At 29.6% G+C, this 20452-nt stretch overlaps 2 protein-coding genes and 1 pseudogene across 2 annotated transcripts; all 3 read left to right on the top strand.

Annotated features, from left to right (window-relative positions):
• Nucleotides 1-345: 345 nt before the first annotated feature.
• On the top strand, nt 346-3690 carry LOC8285640 (probable protein phosphatase 2C 63). The gene is made up of 4 exons (XM_048377475.1): nt 346-797; nt 1289-1665; nt 2745-2981; nt 3134-3690. Exons 1-4 carry the CDS (start codon nt 545-547, stop codon nt 3380-3382), a joined length of 1116 nt encoding a protein of 371 aa, XP_048233432.1. The 5' UTR covers nt 346-544; the 3' UTR covers nt 3383-3690.
• A 566-nt stretch (nt 3691-4256) lies between these two features.
• LOC8285638 (probable esterase KAI2) lies at nt 4257-5613 on the top strand. Its single transcript, XM_002524926.4, has 2 exons — nt 4257-4719; nt 5023-5613. Exons 1-2 carry the CDS (start codon nt 4352-4354, stop codon nt 5462-5464), a joined length of 810 nt encoding a protein of 269 aa, XP_002524972.1. The 5' UTR covers nt 4257-4351; the 3' UTR covers nt 5465-5613.
• A 3725-nt stretch (nt 5614-9338) lies between these two features.
• LOC8285637 lies at nt 9339-10854 on the top strand (annotated as a pseudogene).
• Nucleotides 10855-20452: the final 9598 nt, after the last annotated feature.

The following is a 20452-nucleotide window of genomic DNA, read 5'->3' as shown; positions in this document are numbered from 1 at the left end:
ATAGAAAAGGAAAGAATGGCTAAAAAGGATATAAAGAACATTTGAAAATTTAAAGAGATAGCGAGAGTGTCAAAAGTAAAAGAATATATAGAACTAAGTGATTTAAAATATATATTCTACTAATATAAGTACTAAAATAGTAATTTGGCAGGACATAGGGAGATATATATGTATGTATATATATATACAGACATTGAATTGAATTATTTCCCTACTACTTGCCCAAAATTCAGAGCAAGGAATTGGATTCTACTTTAAAATTTGCAAAATAAAATTAAAAATTTAACAATCTGACAAAGCATTGGATTAGTTTTTCTCCGTCTACGTCAAATTCAGAAAGGAACAACGACTACTACTGCTACTACTAACTACTAACTTAACCGTTTACTTTGAACCATTCCAAACTTCCAACAAATAACAACCGTTCCCCAACTCCCAAACTTTTCCTTTTCCTCCTTTTCCACATCTTCTTACCAAACCCATCAATCTAAATAACTTCTTTACTTGTTCATTCTTTTAGTACTTGGTGGTGACGGTGTTGGAGATGTTTACAGGGCCACTAGAGAGGTGTTTTGGAGGTAGTGGAAATTATGGCAATGAACTTTTATGGCATGTGGACTTGAAACCTCATGCTTCAGGTGATTATTCAATTGCTGTTGTACAAGCTAATTCTTTGTTAGAAGATCAAGGTCAAGTTTTTACTTCTCCTTCTGCTACTTATGTTGGTGTTTATGATGGCCATGGTGGTCCTGAGGCTTCTCGGTTTGTGGCTCACCATCTATTCCCTTTTCTCCACAGTAAGTTTTTCTTTTGATTATTTTTCATTTTTGGAGTTTGTTTGGCTGATGGGAAAGTGGGAGAAAGCTAGAAAATGGGATGTTTGCGATCTTAGTCTTTGTTGCACTTGGCTGATTTTTTTGACTAATTTGCTGACACTAGGTTTGGTGTTTTATTTTGGTTGAGGTTAGTGTTGCACTTTTGGGAATTCAATTTCAAATATCATAACAAGGAAGAGAAGAAAAGAAAATTAAGGCCTTAGTTTCACTTATCTGATGAATCAAATGGTGAATTATTCAGAGATGTATTATATGTTTGGTGGTTGGGAAACTAAGTCTAAGAAAAGAAAAGAAATTGGGTAATTGGGATGCAAAGATTTAAAGTTTGGCTTAATTATGCTGCTAGCTTTAGCCGTAGAATGCTCGGTTAGCATAGTGAATCACTAAAACAATAGGTTAAAAACTTTCGATTTTCTCAAGTTTCTTCTTACTTAGATGATTTTGGCTGCCAGAGTTTGCAACAGAGCAAGGTGGGCTATCAACAGATGTGATAAGGAAGGCATTTGATGCAACAGAAGAAGAATTCTTGCATTTGGTAAAGAGATCATGGACAACCCAACCTCAGATTGCTTCAGTTGGCTCTTGCTGTCTTGTTGGGGCTATATCAAATGGTGTTTTGTATGTGGCGAATCTTGGAGATTCCAGGGCCGTTCTTGGAAAGAAAGTATCTCAAGGCAAGACAAGTACTTCTGTGGTGGCTGAAAGGTTGTCTACTGATCATAATGTTAGTATTGAGGAGGTGAGGAAGGAGGTGGCAGCACTCCATCCTGATGATTCACATATTGTGGTTTATACTCGTGGAGTTTGGCGGATAAAGGGCATAATTCAGGTATCAATTTTTTTAGGAATCTGTCATTGTTTATTAATGCTCTTAATTTTTCTTGGATAATTTTGTAATTGGGTCCTTAAGTTTTTTATTTGAGACGAGTTAAACAAAAAACTTGAGGAAGTATGAGCTATGATTCTCTGAGCTCGTTACAGTATAAACAAAGGTTAAATTGAAAGATCCTTACAATGTATTAAAATTTTTAGTCCCTCCCCTGCTGGTATGGACGTACGAGTAATTAGAATTTCATTTTGAATAATGATCCGATTTACACAATATCCATGCTGTGTGTATTCTGTAGTGCAATTTCATGCCCATAATGATTTCTTTAACTTAATGAGCACTACTCGGAAGAAATTTTGTAGGGATCTGCAGTGCAAATTACTAGTTCTGCTTGATGTGATGATGAAATGGTTCTTTTATTGATCATTGCCTTTTCTCAATCTTTTTGCTTTATGCTGGTCTCAATCTCTTACCTTATTTTCATTCTGAACCAGGATGCATAATTTAGAAATTACTTACAACTAACAAGTTCCTAAACAGCCACAGCTTTTACCTTAATACTTTCAATTCATTCATAAACAGTACAAATGCAGATCTGCAATTTTGTATTTTCCTCAGTCGTGAATCCTGCAATATTTATTTTGTGGCTGTGCTGAAGTGTAACTTGTATCAGTTTTAGGCCAGAACACATTATGTCTTTATTCTGCTTCCAATCATCTGATGTGTTGCATTCTGAAGATTATTGTATAATGTTTCCTTTGATGTTTGTTACCAGTAAATTGATCTCATCAATCAACCCTTGTCTGAACGTCATTAAACATTTCTGGCCACATGTATTTCTAAAAGGAATGAAGGGTTTCGCTTTCTCTGCCGTCTCCATTTAATGATTCCTTATAGGTAGTTGTGAGTGTGACACAAAGAATGAATCACGAGATTTGTGCCAAAACATGAAAGTGTGCTGTCATTCTTGTGACTATCAATTGAAAGTGATTTATATGGAGCTACAATTGAAGTTCTGCCATTCTGGCTTTTCCAGTGATGAACTAAAACATGTGATTTTTACCACTTTTCTCTTGTAGGTTTCAAGATCAATAGGAGATGTCTATCTAAAGAAACCAGAATTCAACAGAGCTCCTCTTTTTCAGCAATTCGGATTGCCTGTTCCATTGAAAAGGCCTGTGATGACAGCAGAACCCTCAATACTGGTTCGACAATTAAAGCCACAGGACCAGTTCTTGATTTTTGCTTCAGATGGTCTCTGGGAGCAATTAAGTGACGAAACAGCTGTGGATATAGTTATGAAAAACCCGCGAACTGTAAGGCCTCGCTCTCTAATAGGCTTTTGCCGCAATTTTCAGCTTGTCGTTTCTTTATGCAGAGATCATGTCATCATAGTCCTCCTGAAACCATCATGATGTTAAGCATCATAACAAGGAAATAAACAAAATAGGTGTGTTCTCTTTTGCAGGGCATAGCTAAGCGACTGGTGAGAGCTGCCCTACGAGAGGCTGCAAAGAAAAGAGAAATGAAATATGACGACATAAAAAGAATTGAAAAAGGAGTAAGGCGCCATTTCCATGACGATATTACTGTCATTGTGATGTACCTAGACCATCCGCAAGGTTCTTCAAATAGCAGATTCAAAGATCACAGTGTTGTTGACTGCACGAGTGCCCCTGTAGATATCTTTCTAGATACAGATGAAGCACAATGCTAATACCTTCATGCTTTTTCTCCAAAGAAGACTTGTAGGAACTTGGTATACGGCATCTTGTTAATAGAAGAAATAAAGAAGAAGTTATAATTAATTAAACAGATACACACGACTCTTGTTTCAAGAACAAGATGGGTTTTGAAGTAAAAGTCATAGGAGGGGCTGCTTGTATATAGATTGTTCAAAAATGTATACCAGATTGATGCTGCTTACTTCTCAGTTTTGTTAAGAAGAGTGACAATGTAAACTCTCATTTTGCTCTTTGTTTATCAGCCATTAATATTTATTATAGGAATTTTAGGTATTCTTAAGATCAAATGCTGTAAAGCTGTGAAATATGATATACCCCTGCAGCATGTTCTGTCTCTAAACACCCCTCTCCCAGACACACTCTCACACACAGACCTGCATACTCCTGTATGCAAACGCAAACACAAACACGACTAACTGTTTAAGAGACCATAGGTATCGATTAGACTGACACTGGTCATGTAATAATTCTCTTATGATTTTAGAATATGATTTTATACTTTTTACTGAAATTTATACGCAATAAATTTTTTCAATTCCATTGCACTTAAATCGAAAAATAGATGTGGGTCCTCCTTACACCGATCTTTATCGTTAATTTATAATCCACTAGCAATTCGGTCATTAAATTATTAAAATCACCATAATTTTTTATTTTCGGTCAATCATTGACCATGGACAATGGGCCGGACGTTGTTACTCATTAGTGTTTCTGAGGCCTGAAGGCAGCCACAGTCGCAGGCCATAAACCGAAGCTATTGTAAGAATTTTCTATTGTCGTATTATGCGTGGTTTGTCTTTCATGCCGAAACTTCTCGTCTTCACGTGCTGCTTGGACAGAGTTCCATAACGTTTATCCATGGAACCTGAAGCAAGTTAGATACCTGATAGACATCCATATTGTGCTCTCGCACCAAACCCAGAACACTTTGAAAGTGAAAAATGGGAATAGTAGAAGAAGCACACAACGTGAAAATTTTAGGCTCAGGAGAGAGAGTTATAGTCCTAGGTCATGGCTTTGGCACTGATCAATCTGTCTGGAAATACTTGGTGCCATATCTTGTTGAAGAATATCGTGTTATATTATATGATAATATGGGTGCTGGTACTACTAATCCAGATTATTATGACTTTGAAAGATACTCAACTCTTGAAGGTTTTGTTTATGATTTGCTTGCCATTTTAGAAGAACTACAGATCAAGTCTTGTATATTCATTGGTCACTCCTTTTCGGCTATGGTTGGAGCCATTGCCTCTGTATCTCGCCCTGATCTTTTCTTGAAGATCATCATGATTTCTGCTACTCCTAGGTAAAATTACTAATGATAGACTGTTTCGGTGTTACTTTATATTTGACTCTCTGCTTTCTTTTTCGAAAAAAAAAAAAACAATGGTCAAGGATATTCGCCAGCTCTATAGGCCATTATAAGAGCATACTTGTCTGCGTCGGCATGGTGAACTCAAGATTTTACTTTTGGGGTGCTTCTGCTATAATTTCTGCTTGTTTAACCTTTTCGTGAATGATGTAAGAAATATCTTTAGTTAATTCTATAAACCTTGGAGTAGCTTATTTATGCTTGCATTTGAGTTTTTCTTGGTTGAAATCAAACTAGGCTATTGAATGCTGAGGACTACTATGGAGGATTTAATCAAGAAGACGTAGACCAAATATTTGAAGGGGTGAAGTCTAATTACAAAGCGTGGTGCTCAGGATTCGCACCGCTGGTGGTAAGTGGAGACTTAGAATCATTAGCTGTGCAAGAATTCACTCGAACCCTATTCAACATGAGACCAGACATAGCCTTGAGTTTAGCTCAGGTCATATTCCTAACTGATATGAGAGATGTTCTTCCTTCGGTCACTGTCCCTTGCCATATACTACAAAGCATGAAGGACATGGCCGTGCCAATGATGGTATCCGAATATCTACATCAAAACCTCGGCAGCCGATCTATCATTGAGGTCATGCCGACAAGTGGTCACTTACCGCAGTTGAGCTCGCCGGACATTGTAATTCCTGTGATTCTTAAGCACCTTACCGATGATGTTAATTAGGAGTGTACGTCCAATTTCTGATTAATGCTCCTGAGTACTTTATTTTGTTTTAAATTCATCATGTATAACATAAATTTTCATAAGATTATAGATAGAGAAGTTCTTAAGTATGTTTAATAAAAACATGTCAATTAATTAATAATGCCTCATTAATTCTTAATAGTCTTTTATTATACATGTATATATTTATGTAGGTGATGTTATCTTCTCAATTGACGCATGACTTGGTAAACAAAATCTACCGATAAAAAATGTACAATTATAAGCACTATAAACACGTGCTTAGGAAATTAAGAAATATGTTGGCAATTAGTAGACAGATTCCATGAAATTTGTGTCCGGGGCTACTACTACCTTGATACTACCATTTTTCTCTTGCATACGAGGTTGTCCACTTATTGTTGTGATGAGATTAAGATAGATAATGTTCGGAAGAGTGCTGATTGTAAATAAATCTTCTTATGTCTGATTGGTGATAAGTGTTATAAGGATAGATCTAATATCTATTTATCAAATAAATTGATATTTAGTTTTTTAATAAATTATTTTCTTTATAATCATCTATTGACGCATTTTTTTCCTATAAAAACAGTTCATAATTTTTTTTTTTTAAAAAGATTACTTTATTTTCAAAAGGGTTTTTACCTCAATACCAATCAGGGTTTAGATTTATTTGGAATAAATTAAGATTCTTGACCTCTAGTTATTATTCATTAGAACTATTATTAACTGAAGTCCAACAATATTTAGATTTTGTAACTTTTATAATATTAGAAATGATTTCAAAGCCATGAGAACGAAATATATTTATAATTCTTTTAACTCGTAGGACTATAAATTATTTTATACTTGTTATAAAGATACTAAATCACCTAATATTGAAATGAGAATAGAAAATTTCTCTGAATAGAATACTAAATGTGAACACAAAATCAAGCTCAACCTAGTCAATTTAATATCTAATCTAATATAATCTTACTTAAGGGAAATTATAAAATAAAGTAATATAATTATAAATTAATAACAGTATCTTACAAAAGTGGATAAGTTATCGAAGAAACTAAATAAATAAAAACAATTGAGAAGCAATATTTACATGGGAGGGAACTTTTCTTTTGCGGGTTTAATCTTTTAATAGTATTGTTGTTGATTTTATTGAATTCTGTTTGATAATAAAAATAGCAACCATATTAATAATATAAATGAAATTCAATTAAAGTAATATAGATTATGATAATATTATAATAAATAATCAAAGAAATTAAAGAAAATTCTGCAAAAGAAGTCACACATTATAGATATGAAGAATTTTATCTTAAAACTTTTAAATATTATCTTCGTAAAGAATTAATTATTCGAATACGGAAGGAGAAAATGGGATAATCAAATAATGAATAGAATAAAAAGGGCAGAATAATAAGAGATAATTAGAATGGGATAATCATATATATGAAAACCATATTCGCTAGATGTTAGTTTGGTTTTGACATTTGTATATTTATGAAGTTATTCAGAAAAGTGACAAAAAAGAAATAAGTATTAAAAATAGGCTTAGCTGATTAGTATGTGTATATGAGTCTCAAGTTCTAATCTCTATCCTTAATTTGTAATTAGAAAAAAAAAAAAAGATGATAGTAAAGGAAATAAATAAATAAAAAGAAATACAGATGGTTAAATCCATTGATATATTTCATTTTTCTGCCTGAAGAAGATGTTTTATTACTGGAAAAAATATATATTACAACCAGGTCTAAAGGTTTAGACCTGAAATGGGATTGGCCACAAAGTTGGGAGTAAGTGCATTCTTGGCTGGGCCATGAGCTGCCTGATTGACAAATCCAAAACCACACTGCTGAAATTGCATGCATAAGGAGAGGATATCAGCAAAAATGCCTGCACAAGCGAATCCTGGAGAATTCAAAGCCATTAGCTGTAACAATCACTTTCCTGACATCCCCTAAAAAATATAGCTTTCGGAAAAGCCCTGTTTAATAGGGAGCAGCACGGTTTCCCTGAACGCCAGATTCCAGGATGAGGGGATCCTTCTGGAAAGAATAGCATTTAACGGACCATGCTATGGAGCTCCTTGCCACCGCTGATGTAATTGATCTGTCTTCACGTGGCCCTTGAACGGAGCACCATAAGGACCATAATTCTATGCTATATCGCCCACCTAAACCAAAATAAATTATGAATTTTGAAGCTCATCGAACTACGCCAACTTATATATACCAGATCTCAAAAACTAGAATGCATATCGGTACAATACCACCAAATAAAGCAACACAAATATATATAAAAACAGGAAAATGGGAATAGTAGAAGAAGCACATAACGTTAAGGTTTTGGGTTCAGGAGATCAAGTTATAGTTCTTTCTCATGGATTTGGCTTTGATCAATATATCTGGAGGTACCTTGTGCCCACCTTGTTGATGATTATCGTGTTATTTTGTTTGATAACATGAGATGGATGCTGGTACCACTAATCCTGATTATTTTGACTTCGAGAGATACTCAACTATTGAAGGTTTTGCATATGATTTGCTTGCTATTTAGAATAATTGAAAGTTAAGTCTTGTATTTTTATTGGCCATTCTGCTTTGAGTATGGTTGGTGTCATTGCCTCTGTTTCTCGACCTGATCTTTTCTCTAAACTCATCGTGCTCTCTGCTACTCCAAGGAAAAAATTGATGCCCGACCATTTTACTTCTACCTTGATGGTTCTAATTTCTAAAAGTTTAAATTCTAATCGTGACCTTTCTCTAAACTCACCATATACTCTTGAATGGCATCTATATATATATATATATTTAATTATTCATCATTAAAAATAGAGGTTAGTTTATGTGCAAGTAAATTTTCTTGTTGGATTATTTTTCAGTTTTTTTTGTGTAATCTATATATATATATTCTAAGACCTAAATTTTTTTTTTAACATGTGTGGTTAACTATTGATATATAGAATTTTTATTTAACGCATGTACTTGTTTTTGATATATGAAATTCAAATTTATGTGTAATTTTATAGTTTTTTATTAATTTATTAATTAATAAGTTATATTCCTAATTAAATAATGATTCTAATCCTAAGAAATAACATATTAATTATATTTTAATATTATATTAACTAATAAATAGTTTCCTAATCAGATAATGACATTAATTTTATTTTAAAAAATAGTATATTAATTATATTTTAATATTATATTAACTAATAATTATTTTTCTAATTAAATAATAACTATAACTCTAGAAAATAACATCTTAAATTATATTTTTAATATTATATTCAACAATAAACTATTTTTTAATTATATAATATTTTTTAACTAAAAATAATAATATCAATTATATTGATAATATTAATTTTTATAATATTAAAATTAATTAATAACTATTTTTAAGATAATTTTGTATTATTCATTAATAAAATTTTAAAATTAAAAAATAAATACATTTAAAAATAGTTAGTTTGCTATTATTTTTAAATATTATAATTATATTAATATTAAAAATTTATTAAATTGTATTTATTTTAATTAAAATAGTAATAACGGCTGTATACATGCAGATAAATAATTAATATATTCTAGTGTTAGAGCTCATTTTTTTGTTTTTTATTTTTAATAATATAAGTTTTGTTTTATTATTAGATAGTATTTTATAATAGGAAATACTATCGTGGATGTTGTGATATCTAATTACATATGTTGTTAAAAGATACCGCTTGAAAATTCTATGAGCATAGCTTGCCGACATGCATTCTTCGGTGTAATTAGTAACAAACGCACGAGCTTATCTTGAAACTTGGAAGACATATCCTACTACATATCCCACACAACCAATTCAAAGATGAAGACAATGAATATAGATGAGCTGGCGATGATGAACAACATAATTATATTTGACAATTTTGTCTTTATAATGTTGATGCTTTCCAAGGCGCACGGGAAGGCAAATTTTGTAATTTGTCTATTTCAAAGAAATACTTCTCATCCTTGAAGTGGGCTCCTTCATGTTTATCCGTTGGCATGTCCTCAAAATGATAATAAAATACTATGAAAGCTCATTATGCAGGTAGATGAACAAGTTAGTCGAAAAACCAATATGGGAATAGTTGCAGAAGCACACAATGTTAAAGTCTTAGGCTCAGGAAAGCAAGTCATTGTCATCTCCCGTGGTTTTGGCACTGATCAATCTGTCTGGAGGTATTTGGTACCGCATCTTATTGAAGATTATACCGTAATTTTATATGATAATATGGGTGCCGGTACTACAAATCCAGACTATTATGACTTTGAAAGATACTCGAGTATTGAAGGCTTCGTTTATGATTTGCTTGCCATCTTAGAAGAATTACAGGTCAAGTCTTGTATTTTTGTTGGTCATTCACTTTTGAGTATGGTTGGTGCTATTGCTTCCATTTATCGCCCTGATTTCTTCTCTAAAATCGTCATGCTCTCTGCTACTCAACGGTAAAATTTTATTTGCTCAATCTGCTTTATATTTTTCTACAAATATTTATCAAACATGGTAAAATCTGGTAGTGCCAAGTTCATATTAATTAGTTTCTGGACTAAGGTTACGAGTCGGAAATCTATTAGAGATCAAATTACAAAATGATTTCTTATTGATCTCATAACCTGGCATGGTTAAGAATTGAATGTTTGAAATACTTTCACCATTAAAATAAGCATATTAAGCTTTATCTTGTCGATTTTGCTTACTATATTTCCAAAATGATAAATATTTTTCTCATAAATTTTAAATATTTTATTCGTTTCAAACCAGGTATTTGAATGATATGAATTATAACGGAGGGTTCCAGAAAGAGGACTTAGACCAAATGTTCGAAGGAATGAGTTTTAATTACAAAGCATGGTGCTCAGGATTCGCACCAATGATAGTAGGTGGCGATATGGACTCTATAACTGTGCAAGAATTCTCTCGAACCCTATTTAACATGAGACCTGATATAGCCTTAAGTTTAGCTAAGGTGAAATTCTTGTTTGATGCTAGACATATTCTACATAATACAAAGCACCATGGATGCGGCGGTGCCAATGGGAGTGTCTGAATATTTGCATCAAAATCTTGGCGGCCCATCGACTATTGAGGTCATGCCTACAAGTGGTCACTTGCCGCAATTAAGTTCTCCGGATATCGTAATCCCAATTATTCTCAAGCACATCCATCTTGATATAACGGAATGATAGTGTTTTATTTTTATTGTTAACATCTTTCTAAGAATGTCAGTTTTCTTATGGTAGTTAAATAGTTGGCAAAAAAAAAAAAAAAACTTTAGTGTCATACGAGTTACAGCTTAATTAGAGATACATCACTATTACATGTGAAATAGAGAAAAATAAAACTCTATTGTCTTCTTCTCATTCTTGATTTTGACAAGTATAGAAAAATAATTTTATTCTCATATGCGATTCACTCAAAAACAACACTTGGGCTATGTACCATGCACTAATTTTCATTATCATTCTAGAAACTTAGTCCTCTACAAGCAAATTATTCTAATACAGCATAAATACCAACGCATTGTAATACTAAAGTTAATATGTGTTGGAGGTGTGATCAGAAATGGATTGGGTATGTGGATTCATGGGTTTGTTGTTAACATTGGCCGGTGCTCCATTACTGGCGCTGGGTTGTGGGGTTTGTACCATGGGCTTACTCTCGCTTGGAAGTTGGGTATTCGGAAGTTGCTGGTTAAGGTTGATAGCATGTGTGCAGTTCCGCTAGTTACTGGTGAGAAGGATATCAGTTCCAGTTATGCCCCGCTGGTTTCAGGGATTAGGAGCATGCTTGGTCAGAACTGGCAAGTTTCGGTTAGTCATGTCTATAGAGAAGCGAATTTTGCTGCTGATGGATTGGCTTCCTTTGCTGGTGATTTCCAGTTGGCTATCATGAGTTTGATACTGTTCCAACAAAGATCATCCATCTCCTGCATCAGGATGTTATTGGGGTTCGTCACACCCGTATGGTATTGGTTGCGAGTTAGCCTGGAGCTTTGCCTCCATGTAATTAAAAAAAAAAAAAAGTTAATATATATACATTTTGGTATTAGATAAGAATTTTTTAATAATATATATTCAGATTATAAGAAAATTTTTACATAAACTTATTGTAAATAGTACAACTAATAAAAAAATAATAAATATATATGTGTTTTATACTTTAGTATTAGATGATTGGTACACACTTTATCATATAAAACTAATGAATATGTATTAATATAGGTGGAGACGTATATTAAGCTTAGAAATTTTTTTTCTATATTCTTAAATTATTGAATTTCTCCTTTGGCAAAAATAATCTTTGATTCCAACAAGAAATTATCAATTATGTAAACATCAAGTAATAAATAAAATTAAAAATCTTAATGTGTAAAAACGAGATCAAAGAAATAATAGATAAAGGAAATAAGCAATGGTTTCTTTTCTCTTTCTTTTTATTTACTAATACGTATTTTCTTGTATAAATCTTATTTACCTACCCGTCTTAGATCCTTTTCATAGGCTCCATAGTCCTTGTTCTATGATATATAGGAGAACCGCTTGTAATAGGAATATACCTTCATGCTGAACCGATCTACCTTCTATCAAGTGAACCAAGCCATCTACATATAGCTGAACCAAATCATCTTCATATGACTGAACCGAATCATCTTCATATGGCTGTAGGATTCAAAATTTATTGTCCTTATTATGTTTGGGATGTCGCCAATTATTTTTCTATTCCTTTTGGATATATAAATTGAAGATATTTTTAATTATATACTGATTGTTATATTTTTCTATTATATTTCTTAATTTGTTGATTTGCGGCTATAAATGATGAAATAAGAATGAATTTTTAAACTAAAGTATATTTCGAAATTTTTATATGCATAACATACAGTTCATAATAAGATCGGCTCAATTTCATATGTATACTATAACCGAAGACATTTAGTTGGTTTTAGAAAGTAAATCAACATATTAAGTAAAATAAAATGTAATATTAACAATTAAAAAAACTATATAAATATACTCCAATTATCTAAAACAATAATCATAGAATAAGGATAATATTATAATAATATACATTAACATACTGACATGACAAATTTAAAAATATTGTGCCTTTATCTATTTGTCTTCCGTGAGAATTAGTAAATTGTTTTAGACTCCCTTATATACACACATATGTATATAGAGGTGCAATCCTGCCGAACTGTTGAGGCTTGACTCATAAAAATTTAGCTGAATTTGAGCTCAGCTTGTTATAATTTTGATATGTTCGAGTTTGATTATAGCTCGACTCATAATTAGTTCAATACTGCATATGAATGAGTTGAACTCAAGCTCGACTCATTATTAGCTCTGTATTTATATAAACGGGCTAAGTTCGAGCTCAGCTTGATTTCAAACGCATTAAGCAAACTCGATTTTACTAAAAATATAGCTGTAAATTTTACAATTATTAATAAATTATACACAAAAGTAAAATATATGTATATAAATTTAAAAATTAAAATAATTAAACTAAGTTCTTAATAAAAACAAAGAGTTCAATAAACTCTATAGAATTCTATCTCAAACTCGTTCTAAATCCATTTATAATTCGATCAGGCTGGGAATACAAACTAGTAGAGTTGAGCTTCAAAAGCTTCACATTAACTATATTGCATAAATATTTATTCATGTTAATTTATAATAGTTCTTACTCTATCTATATGCTGCACATTAAGCATATTGCCAAAATATTTACTCATGCTTTGTTAATTTACAATGTATAGACTATAATTTCTAAATATTTTTAAGTGTTTACATAATATATGATTAAAAAAATGTATATCTTTAAACATTTATATAATATATTTTTTTTATTCAATACTAAAACTTTTTAGTTTTATAGTAAAACAACATATATTTTTAAGTATTTATATAATATATGCTTGTTTATTCAACACTAAAATTATATAGAAAGCAACATAGTTTATGTTGATTGAGTTAATTATATTATATACAAAACTATATTATTTTCATACATAGTTTTTATTTTATTATTCCACTTAGATTAATTTATGACAAAAAAATAAATTGGTAAAATATCAATAATAATTAAATATACATAATTAAATGCCAACTTAACAATATTATTAAACTAGAACCTGCTTAAGTAACACTAAAATTATTCAATTAGAGAATTTATAATTAAAATCTAATTTTTTAGTATATATTATTACTTTAATGTAATAAAAATTGAATTTTCATGATCTATTTATTTATTTATTTTTCAATGATAATAATATTATATTCTAATTATTTATTTATTAATTGAGCTAATTCACAGACTTTTAAACGAGCTAATGCACAAGCTAGCTCGCGAGACGTGATAAGCACTACTAAACTCGAGTTAGGCTCATTTAATAAACGAGCTCGAAAATGAAGCTCGAGCTCAACTCATTTATTCTAACGAATAAGCTTCGAGTGCTTACGAGCGGCTCAGATCACTTGCAATCCTACATGTACATATATAAACAATTATCAAATATTATATTTAAATTATTTAAAAATAAAAATAAAAATAATCATTTCTATCAAAATAAAATATTTTTCAAAATAATATAGAATGTTAAAGACAAAATTAGATAAAAAATATAAAAACTTGATTTTGACATGCTTTTGAATTTGTATTAATTAGTCAATTTAACACTTTCATTTTTTATTTAACTTAACATGCATTTAAATTTTATTTGTTTAATATATAAACACATTTAACTCACAATTTAACCTAACATATACCTGAATTTTAATTTTTTGGTAATAATTAAATACTTTCGTGCAATACATGCAGACATATTGAATGAATATTTATGTTAAAAAAATGTTTAAAATATTATAAAAAAGTAAGTTCAGGTATTTATTAGGTTATATCGACATTCAGAGTATTCAACTGACTAAATGATCAAAATTCATAAATATGCATTTCGTCTTATAATAATAATAATTATTATAAGCTAATATGCACCAAAATATATACATGAACCTATATTGATAGGTTCTAATTATTATGTACATTTTTCCTTCTGATTAATAGGCAAAATCCACCAAAATTGAGCTCGGGAAAATAAGAAATCAAAAACTTTTTCCCTATAAAGTATACAACAACTCTGTATTAATCCAAAGCCATGATGATATATTAATATTTAACTTATTGATAATATTCTTAGTTTCTTTAATGAACTCTTTGCAGTATCAATATTTATTTCAGCCTATGGTATCATCTTGATATAATTATTTTTCTTTTATTGTGATAAACTATAAATACCTACAAGCTTATAGATAAAAAATTTGCAGGTTGTTCTCTCCTGCAATATCTTTCTCCATTCATTATTGCTGCCATTTAAATACATTATTTTTGTTCTTTGCTTATTATATTAATAATACATCTTATTGATTAGGGCTAATCCTAGATTCTTGCTCCTAAAAAATATATATATAATTAATATATTATTGCTTAATATGATGACCCTGCCATTCATTTTTGTCTTTCTACGATTGTAGAGTCTAGAACACAAAGCTCTACTCGTTATGACCTCTATTTCGATCCACCTCATAAAAATCATTTCCAACCAAAATCGAGAAGCATAATTAGTAATTCTAAAATCAAAATGAGATAATATATCAAATATATACTCATAGATGAATCCTACTGATCTCTAACAATTTTGGATGCAAAGACGTTTCACTTAGCAGCCCAAAGTGCAAATCATAGTCATACGAACACAGACATTATATGCCTCCAAAAGGCAACTACTTAATATACACCTCAAAAGCTATATGCATACTCAATCAGTTTATCTTATTTAACACTTGAGTCTAAGGTGTGATCTCGTATATCACATAAATGAGGACATACACATTTATTCAGTTATAGAAAATCATATTTATATATATGATAACTGAAAATATTATTCTTTATTTCTAATTTTTATGGAAAATAATAATATTTTAAATCACTTTAAAATAAATAATTTTAAAAAATAATTCAAGAAATTATAAATATATAAATAATAATTTAATAAATATAAAATTATAAATTTATCGATTCACCTAGTTTGTAGGATCCAAACTGACTAGAATTTCCACTCAACTTGCTAATTTTTTATAGAAAATAATAATATTTTAAATCACTTTAAAATAAATAATTTTAAAAAATAATTCAAGAAATTATAAATATATAAATAATAATTTAATAAATATAAAATTATAAGTTTATCCATTCACCTAGTTTGTAGGATCCAAACTGACTAGAATTTCCACTCAACTTGCTAATTTTTCTCCAAACAATCATTCATGCACTTAATCTCATAAAACATTTGTAAACAAAATTCATAAGTTATTCTTCTTATCCTTTTCTATATTCCTATATATAACGTCTAATATCCAATCTGTAATTCTAAACTTATTTTTGTAATAATTCTATTAATTCTCCTTATATCCATTTAATTTATTCTATCGAAAATTCAACAGGTACTGGATACCTTTATTTCAACAACTTGACCTTTCCTTAATATAAATTCTCTAATTCTAATTTATGTGGGACGGATTAATTTCGTCGTGCATACCTTTATTCATAATTTATGTGGTCCAGATTAATTTCTTCTGTAAAATAGTCCAATTCCTACAAGAAACATAAATCATACAAAAAAGCCCACTCGAGGCCTCCAAAATGCAATTTAATCTCGTTTTAACATTCCAATTACATGTCCAATCTAAGATCTTAATTTCTTTGGCACAAGTAATTTCATTTACAATTGTTTGCTTCCGGCCAACAATATAATAATTGCTCTTGATTAATTATTTTTTCATTAACAATACTTGATTACCACATGTTATAATTATTTAATTCATTGTTATTTTGAAAATTAGCGAACCTTATAATATTATTCATCAAGACAATAATATTATTTTTTATATATCCCTTGTTTAATTAATTATTAGTTTAATCAATTTAATTTAACAATATTAACATCTCAATTTCTTAATATATAGCATAACTATAATATATAGGCAAATATTCTTCAGTATTTATACATACATATGTAAATAAATTTCTAAGACCTAAATTTCTTTGAATATGTGTGCTTAATTTTTTATATATAGGATTGTTGTCTTGCTATGTGTACTTATTTTGACACATAAGACTTAATTTAATAAAATTATTTATTAATTTATTGATTACTAAGTTACATTCCTAATTAAACATTTATTCTAATCCTAGGAAATAATATATTAATAATAAATTAATTTTCTAATTAGACAATTATTAGTTTTCTAATTAGATAATAATTATTCTAAAAATAACATATTAGTTATATTTTAATATTATATTAACTAATAAATTAATTTTCTAATTAGATAATGATTCTAATTATAAAAATAATATTTTTAAATATTATATTCACTAATAAATTAATTTTTAATTATTATAATAATTTCTAATTTTATGAAATAGTAATATCAATTATAGATTGATTTATATAATATTGAAATAAATAAATAAAAATTTTAAACATAAATTTATATTTTGTACTAATAATTTTAGAAAAAATAAAAAAATAATTAATTTGTTATTATTTTTAAAATATTGTAAATTAAAATTAAATATTAAAAACTATTAAATTATATTTATAAATTTAATTTTATAATGAAATGCTACGCACAATAAACTACTAATTTATCTAATTTATTTGTATTAGTAATTTACCTAAACACGCATAATGATGTTTGCTTCGGATGCAGTCGTCAAACTCTGATCGATAATTGAAGGATATTGACAAACTCGTAATGATACATAGAATGCTCATATGATATCTGGTTATTCATTTAAATTCCAATCAACCCCAAGATAATCAAACAGTTTTGGTCATCCAATTTCAAACGAAGTCTGAGCGTGAAACCAACAACATCTGGAAGGTCTTAAGTCATTGATCTACATGGTGTTGCCGATCATTCATTCGCCATCATTGTTGGCCAGAATTTGAGAAAACAAAATTGTTGCCATTTTTCTCTCTCATCCTTCTCACCATTTCCGACGCTACTGCTGTTAAACGAAAGCCCAAGACCAGCCAAGTCGATTGCCGCTAATTTTTGTTGTTATCGTCACAGGAACAACCGTGAATGGTGAGAAAATTAATTTTTCCCGTTAATGTTTTTTCGATTTTCACTGTCGTCAGCCATCGTTACTTGAAATAGTGTTTTTGCATATTAATCCATGTTTTCTCCCAGCTATTAATATTCACCCCTTCTGTTAATAAGTTTCCAATTTAATTACCTAAAATCTTTAGTTATAATGAATCAAATGCAAAACTATTTTTGTTAATTAACTCTTTATTATACATCACTGAAGACTTCAAGAATAATTAATTATTTTAATGACCTACGAAGAGATAATCATCTACTTAATAAGATAATCCACACTTAGATAAATTAATTAATTATTTAAATATCACCTAATCTCTATATCAATTGCTTAATTTAATTATGTGAAAGTTACTCGATTGAAAAAATACCAGTATTATTTTATTCCTCTTTAAATTATTATTGATTTATTTTTTTAAATCAAGTCTTATAAACATAGTAAGTCAGAAAAATTTAGGAATTATACTAAAGATTAGAAATTACTGTATAATTTATAAATTAATTTGTTAGTTAATATAATATTAAAAATATAATTAAAATGCTATTTTCTGAAATTAGAACAATTGTTGATTTAAAATTCTAATAGAGTTGGACTACTAAAATTAGATTTGTATTAAGTGATTTATAAATTATAAATATTTTGTATTATTAAATTAAATTAATAAATAATCAAATTAATCTAATTAACTAAAGAACTAGTAAGACTCTATTAGTAAATTTAGTTGTCCGTCCTTTCATATTTTTATATATAATATGATAATTAGTTTAGTATATAGAAAAAAATTGACCATTTGAAGTAATTCACTTGTAGTAATTCTATTAATGAAGTATTATATGAAACATGATTAATATTTTAATAAAATAAAATTAAAAGTATTTGACATTTTTTTCTCACTAGTTGTATTGAGCTATTTGAACTCTATTATCGATATATATAATATGATATAATAATTCATTAATTATTTATAGGATTAAGCAAGTATTTGAACTCTATTCAATAATTCATTAATTGAATTAGATTAATTATTAATTGATTCTATTTGAATTAGAAATATATTAAATTAAAGGCAAAATCATCCCAACTGCCACGACTTTTTACTATTTTTTCAAATATATCCTCACCTTATAATTTTATCTTTTTGGTCCATCATCTTTGCATTCTATATGAAATCTATCCAAGTTGTTTCAAGCGTGCACCTATGATGACATGGCACGCATATGTGTCTTTTTCTTGCCAATATAGAATGCACCGTCATTGTCAATAACCTGGTCTGTGGGTCCATGACCGGCACTAGGGAATGGGTAGGCTTAAAACCACTAAAAACCCGTAGTAAGCCTGATTAATCGATAAGTCAAATATACATACTAGTATTCATAGTAATTATTAATCAAATAAAATTAATGATAATAATGCTTATAATAATCAAAGTACTTATATACCCATTAGCATTGCATTTAATTTAAACATGACATATGTGCAGTTGACTATATGACTTTAACTCACCGTTCTGCCGCACTCTGCAGTTTGCTCCTGCGTCTCGAGTGGAGCTGGCTTGATGGACGGATTATCTATTTATGAAAATAACTCAGTTAATAGGATATTCTTAATCTTTCCTAGGCCTAAACTCCTAGATTAGACTGTCTAAAAAATTCTGATTCGGAAATTCTACCAAAAATTCGGTGGAACCTCTCCTAAATCTTTCCTAGGCCTAAACTCCTAATCATATAATCAACTGCTTTTATATCATGTCTAAATCAAATGCATTATTAATTGATTAATAATAATAATTATTATTATTAGCATTATTATTATAAATTTTATTTTCGTTATTATCGATATCATTATTAATATTATTACTATTATTGTGCTATCATATTTACTGTTATTTTAGTATTATTATTATTATTATTACATATGATTTTCATGTTTACTATACTTGAGGCTATTAAACTTTAATTCTTAATATGTTATTGAATAATTTATGTTTGCTTATGACTATACTATTTATAATTATTATTGATGCTATAATTGTAACATCGGGATGAGGAGATAATAGAACATACCACCTGATGAGTTGCATCAGGACCGCGTGCACACCGGTATTAATCATAGATATGTAGTAAAAGATTATTTTTGGGATTTGCTCTGGTCGAGTACAACTCTATAGGCTGTGAAAATTTGACCACCGAAGGAAAGATCCCTGGTCGAGCGTTGCTCTTTGGGCGCTGACTTTATTGGGATGAAGAAGAAGAAAAAGGGATGAAGAAGAAAGTTTTCTTTTATTTATTTATTTATTTATTATTATTATTATTAGTATTATTTTTTATTTAACAGTATTACATTCTATCTCCCTTAAGAAAAAAATTTATCCTCGAACTTTGAAAGAACCAAGACTTACCTCAAGATTGAAACAGATGAGGGTAAAGATTCCTCATTTCCTGCTCGGCTTTCCAAGTACACTCTTTTTACGAATGGTTCCGGCACAACACCTTAACCATTGATGTAACCTTAGAGCGCAGTTGGCGAATTTGAGTATCCACGATCATAACCAGCTGCTCCTCGTAAGTCAAATCTTCACTTACGTCCACATATTGAGGCTACAATATGTGCGAAGGATCCAAAATGTACTTTCTCAAAATGGATATATGAAATATCAGATGTACATACGAGAAATTTGGCGACAAGTCCTACTTATATACTACCTCTCCACTCTTGTCAATAATCTCAAAGGGTCTCACGTAAGGAGGGGCCAACTTGCCTTTCTTGCCAAACCTCATCACACCA

This window comes from Ricinus communis, chromosome 7 (assembly GCF_019578655.1).
Source record: "Ricinus communis isolate WT05 ecotype wild-type chromosome 7, ASM1957865v1, whole genome shotgun sequence".
Lineage (NCBI taxonomy): Eukaryota > Viridiplantae > Streptophyta > Magnoliopsida > Malpighiales > Euphorbiaceae > Ricinus > Ricinus communis.
The sequence above is the reverse complement of the archived record's forward strand: the minus strand, read 5'-3'. Positions and strand labels throughout refer to the sequence as shown.